The 26,411-nt window shown below is 41.1% G+C and overlaps 1 protein-coding gene across 1 annotated transcript; it reads right to left on the reverse strand.

Moving 5' to 3' along the window:
• Nucleotides 1-555: 555 nt before the first annotated feature.
• On the reverse strand, nt 556-22,630 carry etv1 (ETS variant transcription factor 1). Its single transcript, XM_054622124.1, has 13 exons — nt 22,563-22,630; nt 22,212-22,314; nt 21,604-21,694; nt 21,212-21,259; nt 16,483-16,536; nt 10,234-10,363; nt 9,115-9,303; nt 7,650-7,897; nt 5,040-5,111; nt 4,887-4,955; nt 3,755-3,924; nt 2,194-2,295; nt 556-777 (listed from the first exon to the last, which is right to left on the reverse strand). Exons 1-13 carry the CDS (start codon nt 22,580-22,582, stop codon nt 556-558), a joined length of 1,518 nt encoding a protein of 505 aa, XP_054478099.1. The 5' UTR covers nt 22,583-22,630.
• Nucleotides 22,631-26,411: the final 3,781 nt, after the last annotated feature.

Here is a 26,411-nt window from a genome sequence, read left to right on the forward strand (position 1 = left end):
AGAGGAGTGATCATCCTCCGATTCGCTGCTCGCGTGTGGACGAGTCTCTTTTTGCAGGAAGTCTAAGATTCATGTCCTTGATGTCTTTGGGTGACCGTTGAGTCTCTGTCTCACCCGGGGCGCCACATGCTCGAAAATCATAAGAATAAAAAAATAAACAAACAGAATGATTCCAACATTAATGTACAAACATAAACAATGGTATAAAAAAAAAAAAAAAAAAAAAAAGCCAACCACGTAGCCAGCCCCTGGCAGGTTAACACCACGCTTCCTGTCCATAAAGTGCACTCTCCATCCTGCTGTGCGGCTTGAAAAAAAAAAAAAGTGTTTATGTGAGAGAGAGAGAGAGAGAGAGAGAGAGAGAGAGAGAGAGAGAGATAAGGGGGAAGCTCCGCTGCATGTGTGTGTGTGTGTGTGTTCAGTCTTATTCCCGGAGCGACTGTGAATTAGAGGACATGACAGTCTCAGGTGTATGGACGGGGGAGGGGTGGAGTGTGTGTGTGTGTGTGTGTGTGTGTGTGTGTGTGTGTGTGTGTGTGTTTGAGTGGGCTGCCGTTAATAAACATAGCCCTCGCTGTAGGGGTGCGGCGGGCAGTAGGGCCCCTCCTGTACGTAGGCCATGTTCTCGTCAAAGTGCGACAGCGGCACCGTGTCCTCCTCGTTGATCTGCCGCTCCATGTCCGTCTTCAGCACCGGACGCTGATTGTCGGGGAACGCCATGGAGAACAAGGCCTCGGGGTCGCACACGAACTTGTAGACGTATCTCTCGCCGGCCACCTGGACGGAGACGGAGAGAGACGCAGGTGAGTGAGGAGGACATTTTGGTTCGGACTTTAGTAAACTTGAGAGAGCGCGCATACAGTGAAAATACAGTGAAAAATACTATTTACAACATTCTCTTACTCTTATGGGACACCAAAAGGTGCGAGAAAATATGATTTGACCATAAATGATCTTTTTTGAAGTGGGGTAAAAAGGTGGAATATCCATTTATCAATACAAAGTGACAATTTCTTTATTCTTTTAAACCTCAATCTCTTCCTTCTTTTAATATTTATGGATATTCTTGACAAATGTTCAAAGTCAAAATACAAAATCGGCTTCAAGTCAAGTTCAAAATGTAGTAAATTTGCCTTAGACGCCCTGATGAAGGTGAGATAGTAAACAGTGTTAGGTTATTAAAGCATGGCGGTTTTGGTGAACATCTCTTAGAGGCAGATATCTTTTATTAATTCTCTTTGGAGTGTCTTATTGACAGAAACGTCATTTAAGTTTGTCTGATTGTTAACTGCAACAGGCCCTTTTCACAGCAGCCATTTTGACATGGCCCTGGCCAACCTAAATGGAACAGGGCCATAATTAATTAGAATAGTTACACCTGTGTTTACTCTGCAAAAAGGTCTTCTTTAACTCAAGCAGTGATGATCTGTGTCCCAAATCTATGCTGCATACAAACTCTAGGCAGGTTTTTGAGTTTGTAGTCTGTTCACACTGGAAAAGAAACTAAATCAGGATTACAAAAACTTGAGTTTGTTGTTGTTGCAAACTTTTACCCACAGTGCATTGCACAAAGGAAATGTAGGAGTTGCTCTCAGCTGGAAAAAATAAAGACTAATTGTGGTGAAACTGCTGCAGGGACACCTCAGAAAAACAACTAGATAACCCTGAAAGTCTCTTTGTTAAGTTTAACTGGCAGTGACGTGTTCAAGTTGCACTTTAATTGACCTCTGACAGAAGTATTGTATCCTTTAATGCCATTATAAAACTGTGAACTATATTGATGTATTGTATAATAACTGCAAACACAGTACATGACCAAGGACAAAGAAATCTTTTCAATCATCCAAGTTTGTCCATGACACAGAGCAACTGGTTGCAGGACATTTTTTTATCGATAAATTGTGCAGGAACAAGGTTTCAAAGCCTTGTTTTTCATCAGGATCAGCGTTGTTTGAGAAGCTCCACCTCCTTTTATAAGCTACCTGGGGGAGGGGAGTTAGCACATGCTCCTCCTTTAACACAGGTGGTGTCAATCAGCCTCTTATTGGGTATCTGAGCTCCAAATTTTCATCTTAAAAAGGTGAGTTTTCATGATTTGAGCAAAGCCCAACAGAGATACAGATCTCCTTTAATGTTGTTCTTTACTTTTCATTGTTGGAACATATTCTCAGTCTTCTATTCTCTTACTTTTACCTTTTGCATGATTCCCTTCTCGTAGTAGTAGCGCAACGACCGGCTGAGCTTGTCGTAGTTCATCGCCGGTCGATTCTTCTGAATCCCCCACCGACGTGCCACCTTTGCACCACACACACAGATAAACGACACACAGTCAGTGTTTAGACAGAAAACAGAAAAAAAACAGGATGCCAAAAAATGAACACGCATTAAAACACAAACACGCACAGTCTGCCGCTGAAATGTTAAACAAACTTATTAATCCATATTTCCCCAAATAACGGTCATTAGAGTGCGTCCAGCCTCGGCAGACCTGACCAGGGATGTGTTCATTAGGAGCTTGTCACACACCCAGCGGAGGAGGCAGCAGATGTTGCAGCACCTGTCTACCAGACCACCCGCCACCCGTCCTCGCCGTCCAAACCACACAGCCCCGCGGCGCTCCTCGCCAGCTTCTCCTCTGCAGATTCTACTCTGCAGATTCTACTCTCCCTCTCCTCCTTGTTTCCTTTTTTGTTCAATTATTTCAGCTTTTTCTTTTCCTCGCAGACATGCCACACCTGCCTGTGAAAAGGCAGAAGCCGCTAGATAACGTTTGTCCGCGGCGTCACCCAAAGTGAGCGCGTTCGGTCACCTGATGGCATGAATGGGGCCCCCTGTTAGCTGCAGCTGGCCCCGAGGCCTCTAGACACTGTCGGGCTGCGTGGACCGCTGCCAGGTACCCCCTTTATCTCCCCCCCCACTACCCACGCCTGCAACCTGCATCCTCCTCCATCCTCCAACAGTGACTGAGCCCCAGTGTGTGTGATGTGGCCGCTCACAGACTCAGCCTTTGTTTGCATTTTCAAAAGGCCCAACCGTCAACACGGGTTATATTTTTAGGAACACGGCCTGTGAAATATTTAGCAGGGCGCTGGCGTTAAGGGTCAGCGGGGTGGATGTGGTTGAGTAAAAGGTAAATATAAAAAAAACAACACTATTAAAGGTAGATCCAAAAACTGACTGGACCACTTAAAAAGCAGAGTTAAATGGTGACCTTTGACATTAGCTAATTTTGCTGGGATGTATTACGCAACAGGAGTAAAGCTGCAACTAACAATTATTTTCATCAACTATTATTGCGTTGATTATTTATAGTATAAAAAATGTCAGAAAATGAAAATTAAATGAAAAATGGCCATCATGACTTCCAAGAACAAGAGTCGCAATCTTCATATTTTTTGTTTTATAAGCTGAAAACCTACAAATATTCAGTAAACAATGATATAAAAGTGAGAAAAGCGTCAAATTTTAACATTTGAGAAACTGGAACCAGCATTTTGCATGATTTTTGATGACATTTTTGACCTTTTCAAGTGAATTACTCAGAGGATTAAACTGTATACAGTGCACTGAAGGTTTGTTTGTCACATACACAAGCAACATGTGCTGAGAAATACAATAGGTGCTTGTTTTTTGCATGAAAATTGACCATGGGTTACGTAAAAGGTGCCTAAAATCCAATCTCTTGTTAAGACTATAGAAATTCAATATCAAAACATTTAAATAAACAGTAAGAATGACTCTCTGAGCATCTCACCTCCTCTGGCTCGATGAGTTTGAACTCCATGCCGCGGCCGGTCCAGGCGATGAAGTGGGAGTTGGACGGGTCGTCCAGCAGAGCGACCAGGAACTGCCAGAGCTGCAGCGAGCCTCTGCGCTGGTACGACGGGCCCTCGCGGTAGAGGCCCGACTCCTGCTTGATGTCACCTGGAGGACACATAACGGACCATTACTGGGTCGGGTCGCAGATGCCAAATAAATTAGCAGAATTTCTTCCTTAGTCTGTTATTTAACATTTAGATCTGTAGTCCACCTTCAAGCTACATGCCGGAGTAAATGATCGTATTGTTTTGATAATTGTAGCTACTTATGACTGAATCTAATATGAAAAGCTAGAAAACATTTTGTTTCACTGATTAGAGGAAAAAACGAGGCTGTTAACTCGACCTAAATGCATTTATTTGTGCTACTTCATAAAGCTAGCTTCACCTACGAAAAATAATGCGCCGTAATTCGTAGATGTCGACGAAATTCTCTTGGTATGTTATCGACTTAATCATGAACGAAGAAGAATAAAGACCGCCAAAGACAACACAGGTTGGGCAGGTCCAACAAACAGCAATCTTTCAGCCAGGAGACTGCTACTTTTGGTTCTTTTATTTGTCACATAACTTGAGTAATATAGTTACTTCCATGGTTATCTTCACCCAAAAAACAAACTTTGCCTAAACCTAACTAAGTAGTTTTGTTGCTTAAGCCCAGCTAAGTTGCTTCCTGTGAAGACGGAAGTTTATTTTGAAAAGACTGAATGCATTTATGAGCTGGAATTGACTCGTGTTGATTGACTTTCATGGGAAAAGGCACGAAAAATGAGGAGTTACTTTTCATAAGATACACAAATACGTTGGTTTTTAATAACACATTGAGAAAAACAAAGCTTATCAATAGTTGGTTTACGTGTTCCAGATAACATAAGGTGATGTGGAAATGACAGCGAAAAAGGTCAGGAAAGCTTATTTATGCACAAATTTCCTCCTCTCACTGTTTTTAGATTAGACCTATTGTGAAATGGGTCGCTATGTTTTGAGGAAACACTGCTGTATGGGGTTCCAGCACAACTTCACATGTTTTTAATGTTAGATTTCAAAAGAACTCGTGTGAAAACTCACCTTCAACCTTTTCAGGCACCACGCAGGTGTCATCGTAGAAATGCCTCGCCACTTTGTCAAACATACAACCTGGAAAACGATAAGGAAAAGATTTAAAAAAGGAACGTTTGACATAATATTCAGCCATATATATATATATATAATCTGCGGTACCTTCAGTCCTGTTGGCGTGAGCCAGGTAGCCGTCTTGCCGTAGGTAGACAGAATGGCAGCTAGGCACTTCTGCTGAAAGCCGGGAGAGAATGGGAGAAGTGGGTGTTAAAGGGCCCGAAGGCAGCATGGAGAACACTATCTCAGTTATCTGAGAGCAGTCAGAGCCTGTTCACTCAATGCACCACTGGCTCTGATTAAAGAACGTGGCCCCCAGCATCAGCTCCCAGCCCCGGGCCGGCTCACTATATCACCCTGCTAATACTCGCCGCCGGCGTCTCCACTCAGAGGAAGATTTACTACCGAACAAAAAACACGGCGCTGGTGTGAAAACACACGCTGACATGATGTAAGTTTTTTTTTCATAAGGCCGGGGGGGGGTCAACGTAAAGCTTTTTTACAGGTTGACTTCTTCACTGGATATTGTGTCGCTGCAGCACGTTCACTTAATGTTGATTTTTAATTACAACCCCTGAAAAAAGTATTTTTCTCAATCAGGTTCTTACTGTGTGTGATTGGATCTCAAATTAACAAATTGTTTATTTGGATAAATTAAAACAGTTTTTGGTTGTTTTACATGAGAGATTTTATTTTTCTCTGAGTTCTAATCAAAGGTTTGAAGTGGGCGAAGCGCAGTCGAAAAAACACCCAAACAGTTGAGTTTTTGAACGTTTAAGTCTTCATCAAAATCAATGATATATATCTATTTTTTTACTTTGAATGTTGTATATTTAGTCCTTATTATGTATAGCTATAGAATACACTAATATTATAAAGTTGAAGCAATGTTTTCAGGTACTTTAAAATAAAATATGCTAAATATTGGTGGTGCCTCTGTTACTTCGAGGAAGGTCACTTTGTCTTGCCAAAGCCTTGACTCCTTCTGTAACATATCTGTTTATCATTGAATTCCTTCATCAACATCACAGACTTAACAAAAAAATCAAACTTTCACCTCGATCTCGTGGTCATTTGCAGAAATAATTCTGTTTTTAACCAAAAAAAAACAATCTAATTTGAAAGATTTTGTACCTAAAATTGGAAAACTACTTGTATTTAATCACATTATTCTCTAAAAAGAAGCTTATATCATCAAGCTTGCTTTACAACCTTCGTCCAAATCTACTGTACATGTCAGAACCTCCCACTACACAGACGTCGCGGCCGTGGCTCGTGATCAAAAATACAGCCAAACAGGTTACGAAGCCAATGTTCAATAAACAGACTGAGGCCCTTCATTTAGGCCCATAAACATTTCTCTGAACTTCATCAAAGTAATGGGCTTGTAGAGGAAATTGCTGCTAATGAAATTACCAGCTCCCCTCCCATCCTTTCCAACAGGCCTGCTCCAGTCAACATGCTCCACTGTGACTAATAAATTCACTCTGATGCTCCATCTTGGATATCCAGTACAGTACGGGACAGTAGATCACACAGGACCAATATAAAGCAAAATATACCTTCTAGATCTCTCTTCGTTTAATCTTTATAGTGTTTGCTGCTTACTTGTAATGACTATAAGCTGATATTTGAACTTTATGTTACAGTTGTACTCTTTGTGAGTCAGTGAAATGTACATCAAACATCCTGACTAGCTTTGAAACAACTCGCTTAACAGTTAATCCATAACCATTTTGATTATTGTTCAATCGTTTAAGCCATTTATCAAGCGAGAAATGTCACGAGCAGGTTCAGGCTTCTTAAATGTGAGCATTTCTCTGTTTTTATCAATATAAATTAAATCTATTTAGTTTTTTTTTAGACGGTTGGTCTGACAAAACAGACATCTATTTGGACTACAGGAGCATTTTTGTTTGCTCTTTTAGAATGAATCATTGAGAAAAAATTGAGAAAAAGAATAAATCAATAATGAAAATGATTGTGAGGTAATCTTGAGATGTATTTATGCTAATTGGCTACAACCTAGAACCTATAGAGAGAATAGTTTTGTATCTAGAAGTGGTGAAACTACAACGTCTACATCTAAATTTGTAACTGTAAAAAAAAATAAAAAATTCCACCGACAGAAACTGCAGAGCTGCTGTTGTGAAACAAAGACAGTGTAACGTAACAGAGAGCTGAAAGAGGCCCAGTGTTTCATTTCTAGAAGTCACCGCCATGAGAGGAGGCGGCTTTTTTTTCTCCCTGACTGGTCACACAGACTCTCCTGGGTCCTCTCTGTCCTCTCTGTGAATGGACCCAGCAGTCCGGCGTATGTCCATTCATGTCCTCATGTAGCCTCGGGCTCCACGGAGGCCGCGGGCTGATGATTAGCTCCCTTTACTCTCCAACTAAAGGGACCGGACAAGCGTGGGAGGGCGGATTTTGGATTGTGACCAGGCATATCCGCCCCCCCCTGAACACCCCCCACCCTCCCTCCCCCTTTTCCTCTTTTCCTATTAGAGCACCACAGGAAATGGCGACCGGCACAGACACCCGGCCCAACCAGATCCCCTGCCCTAATAATGGGCAAACTCAATAAACGCCACCCCCACCACCACCACCCTCCCACGTCTTCTCCCATTCCTGAAATGATAACGCTCTGGCAGCTGCTCTCCCTTCATACCTCCTTCACATATCAGTGACAGCTCTTTGCATCTTTAAGCCCCTCACCTGAGTCGTAGGTGAAGTCCCTCGGCTCCTGTTTGATCATCATGGTGGCCGGGTACGCGTGGGGCAGCGGCGCCCCCATCATGGCCGGGTGTTCGAACAGGGGGTCGGGATACTCCTGCTTGAAGCCCTGAGGAGGGAAGGGGATGTTGGGCTCGGACATCTGCCGGTGGTAGATGGGCCGGCCGTCCCGAGCCATCGTCGGCGGGGAGGGGAACGAGTGGCAGGGCTCCGAGAGCTGACGGCGAAACCTGAGGAGGAACGCAGAGGCAGTGGATTCATCATCAGACAGACACAAAGAGCTATGGACATCATGTAGTCTACTTTTAACCTGTTCACAGAAGAAAAAGATAAAAAAGGGCGACGCTGCTTAAGTTATCGGACTTAAACAAGTCAATATATACCAACAATTCTATCTGCTCAAAGGCCCACTTACTAGCTTTCATTAAAGACACTATGAAGCTGGGCTGCAATTGATTTTCTTGATTTATTGACAAAAGACCTTGAGTCTAGAAAATATCAGAACATTTCCTGAAATCTTCAAATGGCTTGTTGTTTGTCCAAAACCTCAAAATATTCACTTAACTATCACATAAGACAAAGAAAAGCAGAAAATACCCACCGTTTAAAAAATGCAACGAGAGGATGTTTGATCTTATTGCTTAAAAAATGACTTCAATTATCAATCGAATATCAAGTTAGATGCTGATTATTCTTAAATGTTTAACCTAATTTATATAAGTTCTAATTAATAGCTCCAAAATATTAGATAATTGTGTTGAAAGGTCAAGAATGAAGTTCAATGCTCAAATGAGATTTGACATGTAACAGCTAAAGCAAAGTAAGCAGAAAGAAGCCTAACAGAGAACCTAAAACATATGAAATAAAAGGCCAAAAATGAATTAGAAGTACTGCCTAGTCTTTTAAAATGAAAAATAAAATAATATTTATATCAAACTGTGGCTAAATGAACTTCTACGACCGCTGTACGTCCTATAAACATGCTGACATCAACAGAAAACAGAGCAGTCTAGTCATCCTAAGTGAAGCTACAGTAGTGCTACTGAGTTAAGACCCCCAAAGGTGTCACAATATTTATCTGATGATTAGCTGGACAGGACAGCAGAAAATACTTTTAGTTCTAATGCTTTTTTTATGAATTACTGCATATTTTTACCTCCTCAAGCTTCTAAAATGATTCATCAGGACCAGGAAAAATGGAAACCGGTGATGAAGGGTCACATGATGTCACATGATGTTGAAATTCTGTACATAAAGTCATCGCCATTAGTTTTCCAGTTTATTGAGTTATGTCGTTGTAGCCATTAGATAACATTTGTTGCAGTTTGCTGGCTCCTCCCGCTGAAAATATCGGACCAATGAGATTCTACTGTGACTAAAACTCTGATCTACATCTCATTATAACCTCCAGATGTAAATGGGATGCAAATGTAAACGTCTGGGGTACCTGTGGTCCATCGAGTAGGCGTTGTCAGGGAGCGGCTGCGAGGCGGGTACGTGGGCGTAGGTCCTGTCTGGTTTGGGCGTCGGGGCCGCCGTGGGTGAGGCATGGTGGAGGGGGGACACAGGGGTGCTACAGGGGGGCGTCACTGGGCTGGAGGGCTTCATTCCTGCAGGCTGCTTCTGCTCATAGGCACTGTGGCAAAACAGAGGACAAAGAGTCAAAGAGGCTTCTCGTGCTGCAAGCGTCTGGGTTTGAGGTTTCCGTGATGATGATGAGAAAAGCCGACAGCATTTTGATTAAATAATGCATCATATGCTTTGTGTTATATCTTACATGTGTTGGAATAAGGCTTTATCCATACATTTGTGCATCAGATTTTGTTGTGGACATGCTTTACAGTAGGTGAGGTAAACATGGAACATACTACAGATGAAAAGGATAGAGTGATTTTTAAAATAAATGGCTCATTTATTGTTATTTTAATTCATGTTACTTTACTTTCCAATACTTAAGAGCACCATGTCTGAGAAATAAACAAACAAAAGACAATATTAATGGCTGCTTTTGCACTCTTTATTATGTTAAATTTGTATTTAGGAGTTTGGAGTTTAGTAAAAAAACACTCTTTTGTTTGCTGAACATTTGTCCTTCTACAGTTTCTGTTAGTTCAAACGCATGCTGACTCGTTTCCATGGATATGATTCATCACTTATGAAACAGCTCCTCTCTGCATACAAGGTCATTATATGAGTGTGCAAAGAGAAGGAATGTTGTGTTTTAACAAATCAGCTCATTTGAAGTAAAAACTAAAATAAAACACTTAACATGACAATTAAATAGTCATTTGAAATAAATATGGAGATCGGAACAAATGAAAATTATTAAACAAACCTGGAAGGTCAACATTTAATTACCTAAAATAAACTGATGCTACGTCAAAGCGTAACGTATAAAAATGTCATTATACTAATGACATAACCGGAACTCAAACACTGCTTAAGTACAGAATGTGAAACCAAATAACGGCTGTGTTTTATTTTTTTGTATGTTGCCAATTTAAAATGTTTAAAAGAGTTTTAAAGAAGTATTTAAAGAATGTTTCGGTGTCGGTGCGGTGCCTACCTGACGTTGTAGGGGCACTTCTCTCCATACTGGAGTTTGAAGGGCCGTTCCTGGCTACAGTTGGAGCTCAGCTCTGAACACGGGCTGTGGAGCTCCCTCTTGATCTTCAGCTGCAGTCCGTGGAAAGCCACTACACCCAGAGAGAGAGAGAGAGAGAGAGAGAGAGAGAGAGAGAGAGAGGTGGAGTAAGACGGAGGAAAAAGTAATTAAGATACAGAATGACAACAAACCACCTCCCTATCAACCTTGTTAGGTATCAGAGAATGTGTTTTTTTGAGAGCAGGTGCAGATTGTATTTTGTAATGGAGGTGTAGATGACTTTTTCTGGTAGGGCTCAGTATTTTTGCATAGGTTTATGGCAGAATATTATTGTAAGCAGGCCGAATAAGCCCCTGAAATATCATTTATACTATCATTGGAGGGAAATTCACTCAATAGCCTTCAATATATATCTTTTTTAGGATTAGCAGTTTAAACACCACCTCTATCTTTATCGTGTCTGCAAATTCTCAAAAACAATCAAATTACTACGTTTCACTGCTGGTATATTCAACAGTATCTAACATAAGGACAAAGCGTCTTCTGTGTACTACAGTAAGGACGGCATGCAGCCATATTGCAGTACAATACACTAATATGTGTACATGTGATTAAGATAATTCATGATGCATAAGTTAAAAGACTTTTCTAAGCATCCGTCCACCATCAGATTTGACATCCCTTTGACATCGCCTACACAAACAACTCACTTCAAATCTCATTTGTTCGGCCTTTTATTTTTTCCCCTGACAGGGACTCTGTTAGTGAAAGATGACAATCATAAAACTGGGTGTGCGGCGCTCTCCTATAAATGCTTTATCTGCTTTCAGCTGGCTGTCAATACGTTCCAGACGTCAACAACAGGGCTCATTGATCTGAAGGGGTTGTGGGGGGGGGGGTTTGGTTTTCTACCTATGGCCCCGCAGTGAGCCCGGTGCATCTGAGAGGCTGTTAAGTGCCTGATCAGTCCTGATTAACATGCCATCATCTCAAGTCATGATCAACGCTAATCCAATTGGCTGCGCTTCTGACGAAAACCCAGTCAGTCAGAATGAAGTCAGGCTCGGGTTGCCTCGCCCGATCGCCGTCTCACCGCGACTGCACACAAAGCGGCGGTGAGGCCGTCCCCCACAGCATCCCGGCGATGAAGGGAATGATTTTTGATTGACGTTTTTAGGCTGAGAGACGGCCTGTTTTGTTTTTTTCCTGATTTAAAAAAACCAGAGCGAGATTATGAATGGAGAAAAAAGGAAATTCATCAACTCCTTGCTCAGATAAAGTCCAAACATTTAAACATCTGATGACCCTAAAGATTCAAATCTGCTGTTTGTGGAGTATTTTTCCTTTATAAACACCCACAGTCCAGACGGGTCTCTACGGCTGTGAGCAGCTGAGAGGGGAGGATGTTTTTTGGGGAGTTTTCTCACGGCTGACTGACAGCTGCCGTACGAGCAGGGGTCGATCTGCCAACACCCCATCTGACGCACAGCCGATCCCCTGGGGGACGGGCCACACGGGCCCGGCAGGACAAAGCTCAGGGGTTGTTCGCAGCCCTCGCTGGGGGCCTGACCTTTCCGGGTCATCGATCGGAGGTCAAAGAGACACTTCCTGAGGGGAGACCTTTGACGACTCTTGCATGGCAGAGCCTCGTTAAGGGCTCACGGAGTCAAAACAATACCTTAGTTATGAATGTTCAGTGTCACTTTAACAACCTAATACAAACATACATTTATTTTCTTTTGTCTGAGTTCAGAACGACAACCCTGTCTTCTGGTTTACGGCTCACCTCCTGCCAGACTACACTTCTTTTTCTTCATTCAACACTGAATTAACATCACTTCATTCTATTTACATACGTCTATAAAAATGCTGCGTTTAACTACTGCGTCGCATCAGCTATTAACAATGGCTTGGTGTGTGCTGCAGCGCAGGGGCCTTAAATTAGAAATGGAAATGTCACAATAGATTTCGTCAGTGGGGTGCCAAGGTACACAAATCAATAGCAAGGGCATTGCCTCTGACTAAAACAGAGACTTCCTTTTTAGTCCAGAATGTCATGCCCATCACTGCTTGATTGCTCTCATTATCTACATATTGATTAGCCGAGATGGTAGGGTGTTTAAAAGTAGAAGCAGTTAGAACAATTACTGGGTCTATTTCCAATGCAAATGTTTTTGTTTTTTTTTGTTGTGTTTTTTCTTCTGTGCCATTAACTTAAATATTCTGCAATTTTCTTTGATCTTTGGTGTAAAGATTCAATAGAAAACACAATTCTTTGTTTGTTTGAGCTTGTCCATATATTTTCTGACAAAAATCTGTTCCAACGATTCAATTTTAACTGCCATTTTTCTGGCAATCATCTTGGTACGTTGTCAAATAACTCTTGGCCCGCGAACGTTACGTATTCTCAGGTACAAATGGTGTGTTTTGGCAGAACCAGAGCCTGCGTTTGGCAGATATTTCTCCGGTCCATTCATAAAAAAATACAGGTCTTTTGGCAACAGCGAAAAACCCTCCATTCCATTTTCACCTACTGTAGGTGCTCGCCTATGCTGTTAAATGATGGAGTCTCAGATCTGCCGGTAACGTGTGGCCTCATTTTACACCTCCGCTACTCCTTCGTTCCCTGCTAAGTTATGCTAATGGTAAGCATCTGTGTTGGAGTTTGAGACAAAGAAAATTCTCCTTCTCCTCCTTCAGCCTGAGGACACTTTCGCTTCGAGGCCGCTCACATGCTGCTTCTGTGCTGCATGGATGGAGAGTGCGAAGTCGACATTGAGAGAAACTGCCATAGCTTCCTGTGAGGTGATAAATCTGAGGCCACGAAAATATAAAATAACACAGAGGGAAAGGAATTTTGCCTTTCTGATACAATCTTTGAAGCTAAAAAACTCCTCACCATTTTGTTTAATTTTTTTGTCTGTTGAACAGACTACCAAAACACATAAACATTTTAAAATAATATTGTTTTACTACTAATAGGAATTCAATAGAAACAGATGTAAAATAACCAGTATGTAAGAAAAAATTCACGTAAAAAGCAGCTAATTCAAAATGGAGTAAGAGTAGAGATTCAGATTCATGATTATACCGAGTATACATTTTAATGGATGCAGTTTCCTAAAAATAAGATTCTGAAATTCATTAAACTCTAAATATTTTACTACCAATTAGCTACCAGTTAGTTAGCAAAGATAGCAAACTAGATAGCAAGTGTTCAGAGTTTCAACACAACCGAAAAAAAAAATACTAACTATCAAATATTTTTTCAACATTTACATTTAACGCTTATTACCTTTACATTTATGAAGTAAATATAATTGTTGCTACACCAGTTGTTTTATTTTCTAATGCTACCAATAGGCTAGCATAGAGAGCAAACTAGCTTGCAAACAGTAAGGCTAACAACACAAGTGGACAAATTACCTTTTGGTTATTGCTAACTATGCTACTATTAAATAAATGTTTCAGCAGTTGCAGTCAAATCTAGTTAACTTTACATTTGGTTCAATTGAAATTTGATGCAGACAAATTAATGACGGTAGAGTTAACGCTGATATGAAAAGCGCCAAAATCAAGACTGCACTAGATTTTATTTTGTAACTCAGCTAAGCGCAACACTTGAGCCAGATTGTTCTCAATTAACAGATCGCTGCAAGAATGAGTTAGCATGTGTGAACTCCACTCAAAGTCTGGTTTTTAGGATGGGTTTTTGGTTTGATGCCTGAAATAAGGTCTGTGGTTAACATCAGATAAATACCCTAATCAAGAATTTTTAGGGAAGGCTAACGAGTGGCTAAATGACACAACTAAACGTCATCACTGAAAAAAATGGGAAAAATCCCATTAGCTCTTTGTTGAGGGAACCAGTGCGATGCTAACTTCCTGGTTGGCCTACAAAAATACGTCTTCACTGCAGCTCTCTACAGACCTACTAAATTGTACTGACTGCCAAGAAATTATACTGACCTCACAAAAATAGGCTAGTGAATTATCTTAAATAATACTAATAACTGTTAATAGGTGGTTAATAGTGGCCAGAAATATTTCTATACATTCTTAATAAGGCTACAAAATTTCATAAAACCATCCTGAAATTTAGTTTTTAGTAAAGAAAATGAACAATAGTTTAGAGTTTTTGGACAACAATGGAGGCCTTTGTCACAGAGGAATAAACTGTGTCAGCCTTTAGATACTTAGATACTACTTCTACATAGTTTTGGTCTTTTCATAGGATGGGAAAGCTGATTTCAGTGATGAGATTCCCTATATTTAATTACTTCCACCCTCTCTTCGTCGTACAACACCCTAGATAAATCTCTTTCAATCTTCATCCCTGGCTCTCTAGCTCCCCGTCCGCCCCTCCGTCTCTCGGCTCGGTGAAACCCATATGGGAGAGCTGCCGGCTGGGATGCCTGCTCGCGCGCCCAACCACGGTGCCCTCACCCTCCCGCCATCTGTTAGTGCCTCTCCAGTCTGCTGCAGGTTTGCCAGCAGGACAATTCAGATGGTCAGCAGTCTCCTGCCACCGTGGCCACCCACCCCGGCTACCTCTGAAGGACAACGGGACAGTCTCGGTGACCTCTGGTTCTCTACTGTACGCCGCACCGCTCCTCCATCTTGGATGTCAGCGGACGCTAATTCACGCCAGGGGGTCGGGATTTTAGTTCCCTGTTTGTGGTGCGTTCTGAGCTATACAAAAATCCAAACGGATGTATGGAAAGAATTTGAGAGGGCAAAATATTTGAAGGAAGTAAAGGAGGATGAGAATTATTTATTTTTACACCCTTACTATGGTTTTACTTAATCTAAGCTTGCCTTTGCAGCAAATATGTCTCTAAATAGATAAATTAATTAAGAATATTTAACAGATTTAACAGAAGAATTTGCAAAATCAGGGTAAGACATTTAAAGGATGATGCTGTTCTTGTCATCCTGAGAATTGATGGCAAAAACAAAGACATAGACCCCCCTCTGGTTTTTAATCTAAGCAACCAACAGGAACCTGCTTGAGGATCTCAGGCTGTGATCTGGCTCACAAAGGGTTAAAATGTCTTAGACCCATTTCTGCTTCATCTTACCCAAATGTTTTCCAAAATCTAACAATCAACTGTACAACCAAGAGGGTACGCAATGCAGATTTCACACATGACCTTTCCTCTTTGTTCTAGTCCCTCACTTCTGCATTTTGTCCAACTTTGTTTCCAGGTTAAAGGGCGTTGAGGACATAGAGAAGACTTGTTTTGTGTCTTTTCTCACAGTTTCATGGGCGTTTTGGCTCATCTGAAAGACATGTGCTCGCTCGGGGTCCCACTGAGCTCCACTCACTCCATTTCTGTCCCCACCTTGGCACTACTTCCTCCAGAAGTGGACCGTGCCAAGTCTCCAGTCACCGTGTGCAACCACCGTGCACAAGCAGGTGAAGTACGACTAACTATATAATCCTTAATACTGCGAGTGTAAAAGCACCTCAGGTCAGGCCAAAGACATTTTTTTTATCAAACTGTAAAGGAGTATTCTTAAAAAGAGAATATTTTTCTCTTGCAGGATATAAAAATAAAGAAAGCAGGAAATAAAATCATGCTTGCTTTCATTCTGTCTACCAGGAGGCCAACAAGCCTTCAACTGAAAAAGGATAAATGTGGTATTAACTAATATTAAACTGCCGGATTTAGAAAATCTAACCACACTGGATGGTTTGCACAAAAAAGAACTTTGAGGAAAGGTCATGCAGGAGCAAGATTTTTATTCTAAAAAAAATTCAAAACAGCCTTCAATTGACAGCAGTTTGTCCTACCCGGAGTTAAAAATATCACTTCAACATACTGAAAAAAAAATAAAAATCTGCCACAATATTTTGATGTTTATGCAAATAAACCACATTGCGATAATACCTCAGTGGTGACGGGAGAGAGACAGATATAGAGACAGAGAGAGAGAGACACCCCCCCCCATCCACACTCATGCACCTGTCTGCAGACCAGCAAGACTGCTGCAGCTCTCCAGAGAGCACTTGTGCGAGCAGAGGTGAGGGTACCGAGAGACACGGAAAAACACACACAACCACCACCGACACCGCATTCACTTACAAAAAAACCAAAAACCAAAAGAGAAAAAAAAACAAAAAACACCACAGATGTTCACACACATAAACACATGCATGCACGCCAACACACAAGAGAGAGAAAAGCGAGGCGGTCTCTTACTCACAGTTTTCAGTCTGGAAGTCTGGAACGAACTGCTCGTCATTGTCGGGAACTTGAGCTAAAGACAGAAGCAGAAGAGAAGAAGAAAGGGAATGATTGTTTCTGATGTTGATGGACAACGCAGCATTGATCACAGCTCTCTACAGCCCAGTACCCTCCTCTGGCAAACAGTCTCCTGGGATATTAGCTTGGCTTATCCCAGCATTGTTCGCCTCCGCTGTCGGTTAAAGAACTCTGAAAATGTGTTTTACGGGAAATCAGGGCAAGAGGTATTTTGTTTTTCCTTGGTGCCAATGTTTTGTTAAAAAAAAGAAGTGCAATACAGTTTTATATGTTTAACAGCTAAAAAAAAAATATATCTTCATTTTATCAAGTTATTTTTATCTAATATTAAACTCTAGAAGTGTTTTTTTTCTCAAAAGAAAAAATAGATAAAATAATTTTTTCCTTGTATTAAAACAAATCCCAATAAAATAAAATAAAATCAGGAAACAAATAAGATTTCACCAGCCAAAACACTCTCACCACAAAGTCAGTTTAGTGGCTTTCTATCATTTTACACAACCTTCTTCTGCAGATCAGGATTGTCCAGTTGTTTCCTTTCATTTTTTTTAAATGCTTTCAGTACTGTTCGTCAATGCAGGTTTACATTTATATTTAATTAAATCTCAAAGCCATTCATCTTGATTCTATTCCAACAATCTACCTTTTGTGTCTGTGTATCAGCAAATAGACAATCACATCTAAAAACAATTCTTCTGATTTTTTTATTTAATAAAAAAGCTCCATTATAAAAAAAAAATATTACTTGAGAGCAACCAGGAAATGCACCAAAATGACATATCAGACACTATCAATGTACAAAATAACCTTGAAACGTTATGAACAATACGTCTTGCATGATTTCCAAAAGAAGCTGCACAATGAACCGTGTTTTCCAAACAAACGCCAGCCTGTGAGGGGTTTTAATGTACTGCTTTAAGGGACCCGTCTACTTCCTAATTCCACTTCCTGAGGTCGCCCCGTCCATTGACTGCTCCACAGCCTCGGCTCTCACTCCTTGCCAGCAGCCAAACACCCATTGTTAACAGTATCTAATTGGCTTCTTCCCTACTGGTGGATCCACCTGTACCTACCGAGCTAGGTCTGTTCCAAACCCTCCAATGCTTCACCTGCGCTCCTGCACTCTCAGGCTAATGCTAAAATAATGAAGCCTGCATGTACATATTTATATCACACATATTTACACTCGGTTACAGTTCTCCATGTCCCTCAAGCTCGTCTCACTCTGGCGAAAGGCAAAGGGAGATTCAAATGTGTCATTAGCACGTCTATTTATACACACAATGAGGTGGATCCTCATTATCACAGGATCGGTAACATGTCTCGACAAGTCTAGAGATTTTGAAAAAGAAAAACACAGATTTTCCATTTTTTTCTTCACTCTTGATAAGATCAGGGATGTTTTTTTTTTCTTTTTCTTGCTAGAGGTGTGAATTGAGGAGAGTAAACAATCAACAGATCAAGAGGAGAAATTGCTCCATATTTTCCAACAATGTCAAGCGGGTGACGAGAGCAGCAAACAAAGACCTATAATGATTTCACTTCAGGTTCGGCTGCAGTGAAAGCCATCAGCTCTCATTTGTATGCAATTCTTTTAAATACAATTTGCATTTTAAGCCCTCATTTGGAAAACAACTTTGCTCTTTTACCCCACTTTGTTAGGAGCTTTTCTTAAAGGGCCCACCACACAACATTTGAATCATATATAAACTAAAAACAGATACAAAGGAAAGACCTTTACATGATGAATCCTACTCAAACCTTCTAAAAGCTTCAATGCTTTGACTCTCAAACCACAACATCCAAGGCAACACAAGAATGAAGAATACAGAACCAAGCGTGGAACCCACAAACGGCTCTCGTCCCATGATTGCAACACAAACAAACTTTTGGAAACTTCACAGAACCTAACTTGGAAAGGGACAAAGAGAGGAAAGATGAGAGGAAAAAAAAAAAAGAGAGAAGGCAGCAGTGTTTGTGTCCAAAAAGGAAGTACAGGATGGATGAGTCACCGGCCTCAGTCTGTGAATGAGCCAGCTGATCTCTGCAAAAAACTCCTGGGGAGGAACGGCAGAGCTGGAGATCTGCCGCCATTCACAAAACAAAAACAACAAAAAAAACGAGAAGGAAGAAGGACAGAAGAGAAAATAAGGAAGTAAGAATGAAAAGGGAGTAAACATGAGGCCCGAGCAAGAGAGACTATCTGAGGCCGAGTTTAAAAACATTTTTCCTGCTGATTTTAAAGAGAAATTATGCCGTCAGCAACAGAGAAATCTTTAAAAAAATTATCTTTTTTCCCCAACAAGAAAGATGCTTAAATAAGTCTTAAAATAAACCTGGGTGGAGGTGGAGGGCAGAAGCGGTTTGTGGGGCTCAAACGTACGTCTGTCAGCTGACAAACGCCCTCAACCTCTCGGTCTTTTGAGTCGGAAATTCAGTCCGTCTCTCATAATTCCTCCTCTTGTTCCAATTACCTGAACTAATAAATCTTAGAAATGGGAAGGTATTCCTTTTCATCTTAATGGACAGGAAGTCATTCATTAAATCTACAATCTTGAAGCGTACATCATCACATTGATCCATGACAGGCAGAACTGTAATCTTTAACAGTAATACCTCTTATCAGCCGCCGCCGTCTCTTTTCTCACTTTGGAATACTGAAATATTAAAATCGTGTCTTATTCTTTTTTTTTTTTTTTTCTTACACGCCCTGCGGTGTGAGCCCGCGCCGCCTCATAATCTAACTGCTGCTCAGATTTTCTGCTCGACCACTCCAATATCTGTTTCAACGCATACTTTTCATTTTTTAAAAGCTTTGGATTGCACTGCGAGCATTTTCAAATGTGTTAAAGAATAGATGGAGCCCATAAATGATTGAGAGTCTTATTCACCTGTGTGAAGGGTGCGAGCTGATATTTCTCTAGACACTTTCCAGGGGGATGTATTACGACTCCATCCTTATTTAAAGAAAAAAGTATTAAAGTTGATTCAATTATACCGTGCACTTGAGAGGTCTACTTTACAACTAGAATTATGGCTTTACAACCTGAGCACTGACTGATGTGTCACTGGCATTTCAGAGGTTTTTATTGCTGCAATGCTACAATACAAAATATAAACATAAAAAAAATATATATATATATCTAAATGACTTGATTCACACAAGTAAAACAGCATAATATCAAATATGTTATTATTTGTGTCTTTTTTTTACAGTAAATGTCATTCTGTTCTCATCATTTCTAATAATCCAAATTTCAATTAAAGGACCAATAAATTACACACAACAGTATGTTAACACATTAACAGTGATTTTTCATAGCACTACATTTTTCAATTTACCTTCCTAATTAGTTTTAATAAATGAATGCTAACTTTTAATGTTAATAATTTGGATTTTATTCCTATAACACTGTAGATACGAGTAAGTGCCGTAAAGGGAAGAAGCAGTCTCGTGTTACTATTGAGCCAAGCGGTTTAAAACCTGATTTGGCCTGTTCACAGAGAAAATTCTGGAAATTTCACTTTACTTTTCAGATTTTTATACATGCAAAAAAAGAGATCAAATCACCCTTTTTCAAGCAATTATGTGCTTTTAGTTTTGCAACTTTACATGTCTGGATTTTTGTTTTTACTCTGACCAAGCATATCAAAAACTACTTCCATTAACCCTGAATATATTCTTCTTAACCCTGAATATATTTTACCATTCAGAGTTAATCTCTAAAATACCAAACTGGCACTTTACTGACATATAAACTTTCAGATTTCATGCAATATTCAAAGCGAGTTGCATCTTAGTGAGATGTAAGTACAAAAGTCAAGCAAAGAAACTACGTGGAACATGCACATGCACATAAAGACACTTTAAAGTCAAAGAAAATAACAATATTCACCACTAACCGAAACTTCTGTGCTGCAGACACGGTGGAAAGAGGACACTCGCACTTAAATCCTGAAGCATCACGTCTCAGTTAGACCACAATGAGCAAGTCTTGCCATTAGAGAAAAAAAAAAATTAAAAAGCTAAGAAATTGATAAATATATATATAAAAAAATAAAAAAAACAATCTTCGCTTTCAGAAACTGATTCTAGTGTTTTAAAAGTAGATCCATTCTTTTTTTTTTTTTTTTTTTGCCAAGAAATGAAACTGAAGAAGACAAGGTGATGATACAGCTGGAGCAGATAGAGAGGTGTGCTGAGAGGAAGCAGAGAGAGAGAGAGAGAGAGAGAGAGAGAGAGAGCAGATGAGAGAGATGAGAGAGAGAGAGAGAGAGAGAGAGAGAGAGCTGGTAGGCTACAGCAGAGCTCTGGTGGAGGTGGAGGTGGAGGTGGAGGAGGCGGCTGGCGTGCAGCACGTTAGCTCCTGCCAAAAGCAGAAGAGACAGTGAGCGTCGGAGAGCCTTCTCCTGGTAATCTGTGATGACACTCTCCGGGTAGAGCCTCCTCTGTCTCCCTCAAGACCCCTCGCTCGCAGTCTCTAATGTATGCATGACACACAAGGTGCCTCTTCCACACAGGCTTTTAATTGGACTGCGACGTTAGGCTTGTAACTCCAGGCAGCTCCCCCCCAAACCCCCACACCCCTCACAACCTATCCATTTTTACCCCCCTGTATATCTCCTCCTTTTTTCTTCTTTTTTCTCTTCTTTTTTTTTTCTTCACTCACCTTCTGCCAGCCAAGTCTCCTGCAGCTGACTGAGGTCCTGGAAGAGCTCTGGATTGGGGAGAAAGCAGAGAACAAGGCTTGAAGGCAGTTGAATAAGAAAAAAGAAAACACAATCAAAGCCCTGGAGGAGCATCAGAAACCGGCCGGCTTCATCACGCCGGGCTGATCTGCCGTCAGAGCCCCTTTTTTTGGAGCTCAGTGGGCACGTGTGCAGCTAATAACAAGTCAATTTGTGTCTCTGACCACTGACGGAGGCTTGCGAGAATCATCACAGGCCGCTGTGTTGTAATTGAGATTCTGTAGTTAGCAAGCGCAGGTGGCCACAAACCAATTGAATTTTGCTAAATGTTTAGGAGCCGTGAAATTAACTTCTCCCTCTGCCCTCTGCCTACCTTCGGTGTCCAGAGCCAGGTCGGACTTAATGAATTTTCTCTTTCTGTCATTTGCTGGCCTCTCGCAGCTCGTTGTGTTTCCTTGTGGCTTCTGCAACAAACAACAAACAACGAAAAAAGAAAAAAAGAGACACAAATCAATTTATTCTTTTGCCTCACAGGAGCAGTGGATTCTGCTGTTGGCTGCAGGTGCACGTGCAACTGAAGAAGCCTCAATGAGCCACTCATTTGATGCCTCACACACTTCCAAAGCCATGCAACAAAAAAAAAAAAAAAAAAAAAAAAAAAGAGACCAGCTATAATTAACAAGTAGTAACATGGTGCATGACCAAATAACACTGTGTATGGTGGTGGGCACCTTGTTTAGCTGCTGATCTTTGATTATAAGATGAAACTTAAATGGTTCCTGAGGGAGGAATGAGTCTTGGCAGCAGCAGGAAGAAAGACAGAGATGAGATCAGAACAAATGGGAAAAGTGTTAGAGAGAAGAACAAGAGAATGTATTAAAGATGATGTGAAAAAGCATTTGTTATTGGATTTTTTTTTTGCTCCCATTATTTGTGTGTTGGGTGGGGTGAGGGTGAGGGTGGGGGTGAATGATAACTCACTGTGGAGCTACAGTAAGGCACTTGCTGGTCGTGAAATCTATCCATTCTGCGCCGCTGTGGCTTTAATTGAGGAGCGATGTGCAGAGTCTCCTGCCCGGTCCTCCTTCAACAGAAGAAGAAGACACCGAGATGGATGGAAAACAGAGAGAAAGAGGACATGAATGACCGTCTCCTGCACTGAGGAACAGAAGTTAAGTTGGATATTTCGTGCGTAAAAGTCGGAGCGCCTGGCTGCAATATTCTATCATGCAAAAAATGCTTTTGCATGATAGAATAAACTTACAGATGCAAAGGAAGAGAGAGGGAATAATAAAGAATAAAAAGCATTGCAATAGCATGCAGCTTACTTACCCAGCGACCTGGCTGCTCATCCACGCTGCAGGCTCCTCGGTGCGCTTCTCCCTGCGCTCTCTGCCTTGCTGTCTTGCGGGTTTTGGCATCTCCTCCCCGGGGGCCTCCCATGGAAACGAGCCGCACTCCGCTTCCTATTGGTTGTCGATGTCTTTCACTGGATCAGATTGCTGGCAGTCAATCACGCACGGCTGCGGGCGGGTAAAGCACCGGAGGAGTCAATGGTGGCATTGTAGTGGCATGCTTTTTAGGAAAAAGATTTTATGAAAATAAAAATGAAAAATGAAAAAAAAGAAAGAAAGCCTGGAGTTTGAGGATCTTTGGATAGAAGAGAATACACACCAGACTTCAGCTAAATGTCTCATGTTTGTAAAGTTATAACCATGCAAACTGCACCTGCACACACACACACACACACACACACACACACACACACACACACACACACACACACACACACACACACACAACCCTGTCTTTACCCTCTCTCCACACACACACACACACAACACACAACCCTTTACCCTCTCTCCACACACACACACACACACACACACACACACACACTCACACAACCCTGTCTTTACCCTCTCTCCACACACACACACACACACACACACACACACACACACACACACACACACACACACACACACACACACACAACCCACACCCCTCTTTACCCACACTCTCACACACACACACACACACACACACACACACACACACACACACACACACACACACACACACACACACACACACACACACAACCCTGTATTTACCCTCTCTCACACACACACACACACACACACACACACACACACACACACACACCCTGTATTTACCCTCTCACACACACACACACACACACACACACACTCTCCCCGGTCAAGCATGTGTCCATGGTAACTGTGTTTTGAAGAGTCTCCAGAGGGACTTGCTTGATGCGCCAGCTCTTCCCTCTCCTGTAAGGGATACATTGTTGGGAGTGCCGGGGACCCGAAGAAGGCTCTGACCTGGAAGTAAAGCTCAGGTCACCGGGCAAAACTAAGGACAGCTTCCACACAAAAAAAACTAAACACTGCTGCTTTCTAACACACACACACACACACACACACACACACACACACACACACACACACACACACACACACACACACACACACATGGCCTATGAATAGCAGGGAACATAAAGTGTGTATAAGAGGCAGGGTAATGTCCTAACCTAAAGCACAAAGCTGCTGGGAGGCTGGACGTTTTCACCATGCTGCTTTCCTGGAGCTTCCTGGTTTATGATGATGCAGTTATTCCCATAATGTTACAATAAATGCAGAAAAGTAAAATACTGAAAAATGAGGCAAAATGATCTTGCTGGTTTACATTAGAGTATTAAATATGATGTATTGATATGTTAACACAAGACAAGCAGTCTACAGTAGCGGTTGCTGTGTCGATGGCTCATGGATAGTAGGGCTACAGCTTTCTTACCTTCCTTTCTGACATTACATATTGAGAGAGTGTCATGTATTCACAATGATACTTGTGTAAGAGTATATTTTAAAGTACTTTAAATCAGAATGCATAATGGACAATTTCTTAATATTAATATTGGATCATAATCAATGCATTCATGTGTACCTCACATTAATGCACAGTGTAGTGGAGAAAAATTTACATTACTGCATTTGATACTGAAATGCGGTGAAGAATAAGTATAAGTTAATTGAATTACTCGTAAAAATGTACAAGTACCTCAAAATTGTGCCTACATGGAGTACTTGAGTAAGTGTATTACTTCCCACCACTGGTGAGTGTGTATGTCGGGTTTGAAACTTTCAATAAAACTTTAAATGAAAGAAAATTTGTTCCGTCATTTGTTGTAGATGTAACAGATTAAGACCCATGATTAAGCCCCATACATACAATTGACCTGACATGCCCTTTAATGGCTTTTTTTAATGGCTTAAGGTCAAAAATAAAATAACATAGAGTGTAAATATCAACATTGTGATAAGTCTGCACTTTATCAAACGTTATCTCATAGTGAGCAGGTTTTAGGAGTGCGATCAAGAGGGCACAATATAAAAGAATCGACCTTGATTTCATGACCTTGGCTTTTAAATCTCCACTGTTCAGCAGGTAACAAAGCTTGGTCTGATATCCAACCCTGCCTCTTACTAACATTTATTGTATTAAAATCTAAGCAGCTTATCATTTTACAAAAGATAAATCAATGTTTGATGGCACGTCTAATGGAGGAAAGTGAATTGGCAATTTGAAAAGGAATGTTCCCTTTCACAACCAGGAAGACGCTGGATTTGTTTTGTAACTGTGGTGGGTAAGTCGTGAGTTCTAACAATGTGTTCTTACAGTACAACAATCGACAAAGATTTCCTCCGCACCAGTACAGGACAGATCCAGGATGAACCCCCGAAAGGGAACTTTACCATTGCATTAAACACTTGACTGAGAGACGGACATATCGGAAGTCAGCAGTGGTCACGCTGATGCCATCTTGGATCCACGCAGGGTTCCATTACCAGGCAGGTGAAGTGGATGTGAGGTGATATACTGTGTCACTTCTGCTGAACCCCCCCGAGGACGGAGAAACGCAGTTCAAGTGCAGGCGTCCACCCATCTGACACCGAGACACGCAGTAAACAAAGTGCCACTCAACAGTAGGATGGAGAGATTTCTTTTGGTCTAAGGACACTGCTGGTTCTCCAGTCTAATAAGGCCCTACAGAGGGCTTCTGGATTTTTCTGTTTTGGTATTAAGTCAGTATCTTGCTGTTTGTTTAGTACTTATTTGGTAAAAATTGTAATAACCATGAAAAGGAAATATTATGAATTGTTTCTGCAGTGATAACGGCCGCCACATAAGTGTTTTTCAAGGGGGCTTGGATATTTAGTAACAACTGACACTGTTGTAACAGGTCATTTAATTGGATAAATATATGTATAAGTGGGCACTAATATAGTCGGCATTGTTAGCAATTGATTAGTCCTAAATTAAATCTTATTTGAACACTTAATTTGTTATTCTGTAATTGAAATCCCTTGGAGATGTACTGAGGCTAAAGTAGGTTTCTGCTCGTTGGGTTTTGACGTTGTGATCATTAATGAAAAGTGGATAACATTCTTTACATTTTCTTTCTTCATGGAGTGCAGTTAGTGTCAGTGTGGGCTCCATGGTAACATAGCGCTGACAGCTTGACGGACACAGTGGGGGGGCGGGGCTTAGTGAAGGGTCAATTAGCTGTCATCAGCTACAGTAAAAAAAGCTAAATCATGAGCTACAGTTAGAAAGCCAATTTGTTAGCTACACTATATGGAATGAGCTGTCGTAAGCTGCAGTTAGACAGGTCATCCGTTAGCTACCGTTGGAGGTCTACTGTAGCTCTCTCTCTCTCTCTCTCTTTCTGCTTTGTATAATGCAGAATGAACACAGCACTGAGTGTGTTAGAGCTGCCAATAACTCAGCAGGTGTTGGAATATCATGCATGAAAAAGTAACACCTAGCGAGACGCTGTGTTAATGTTGTTAAACTAGGCTAAGTAGCAAGCTAACCTTAAAGCTAGGGTAGGCAAATGTATTTCAGAAGCATTTTTTTTGTTATATTTGTTGCAATTATCTTTACTTTATTAAAGCAATCAAAAAAAGCTAGCCAACATGCTAACAGTACACAACCAGTAAGCTTTGGGGGCCAAAGGTCAAAGCACAAAACACACCAGAACACTATGTCAAACAACAAAAGCTTTTTTTTATTATTATTATTCATATTTTCATTATCACTTTTCCCAGTCAACATTGGCAGGCAAAATTTGTTTTTTAGGCAAAACATCAT

Source organism: Anoplopoma fimbria, chromosome 20, assembly GCF_027596085.1.
Source record: "Anoplopoma fimbria isolate UVic2021 breed Golden Eagle Sablefish chromosome 20, Afim_UVic_2022, whole genome shotgun sequence".
In the NCBI taxonomy this organism is placed as follows: domain Eukaryota; kingdom Metazoa; phylum Chordata; class Actinopteri; order Perciformes; family Anoplopomatidae; genus Anoplopoma; species Anoplopoma fimbria.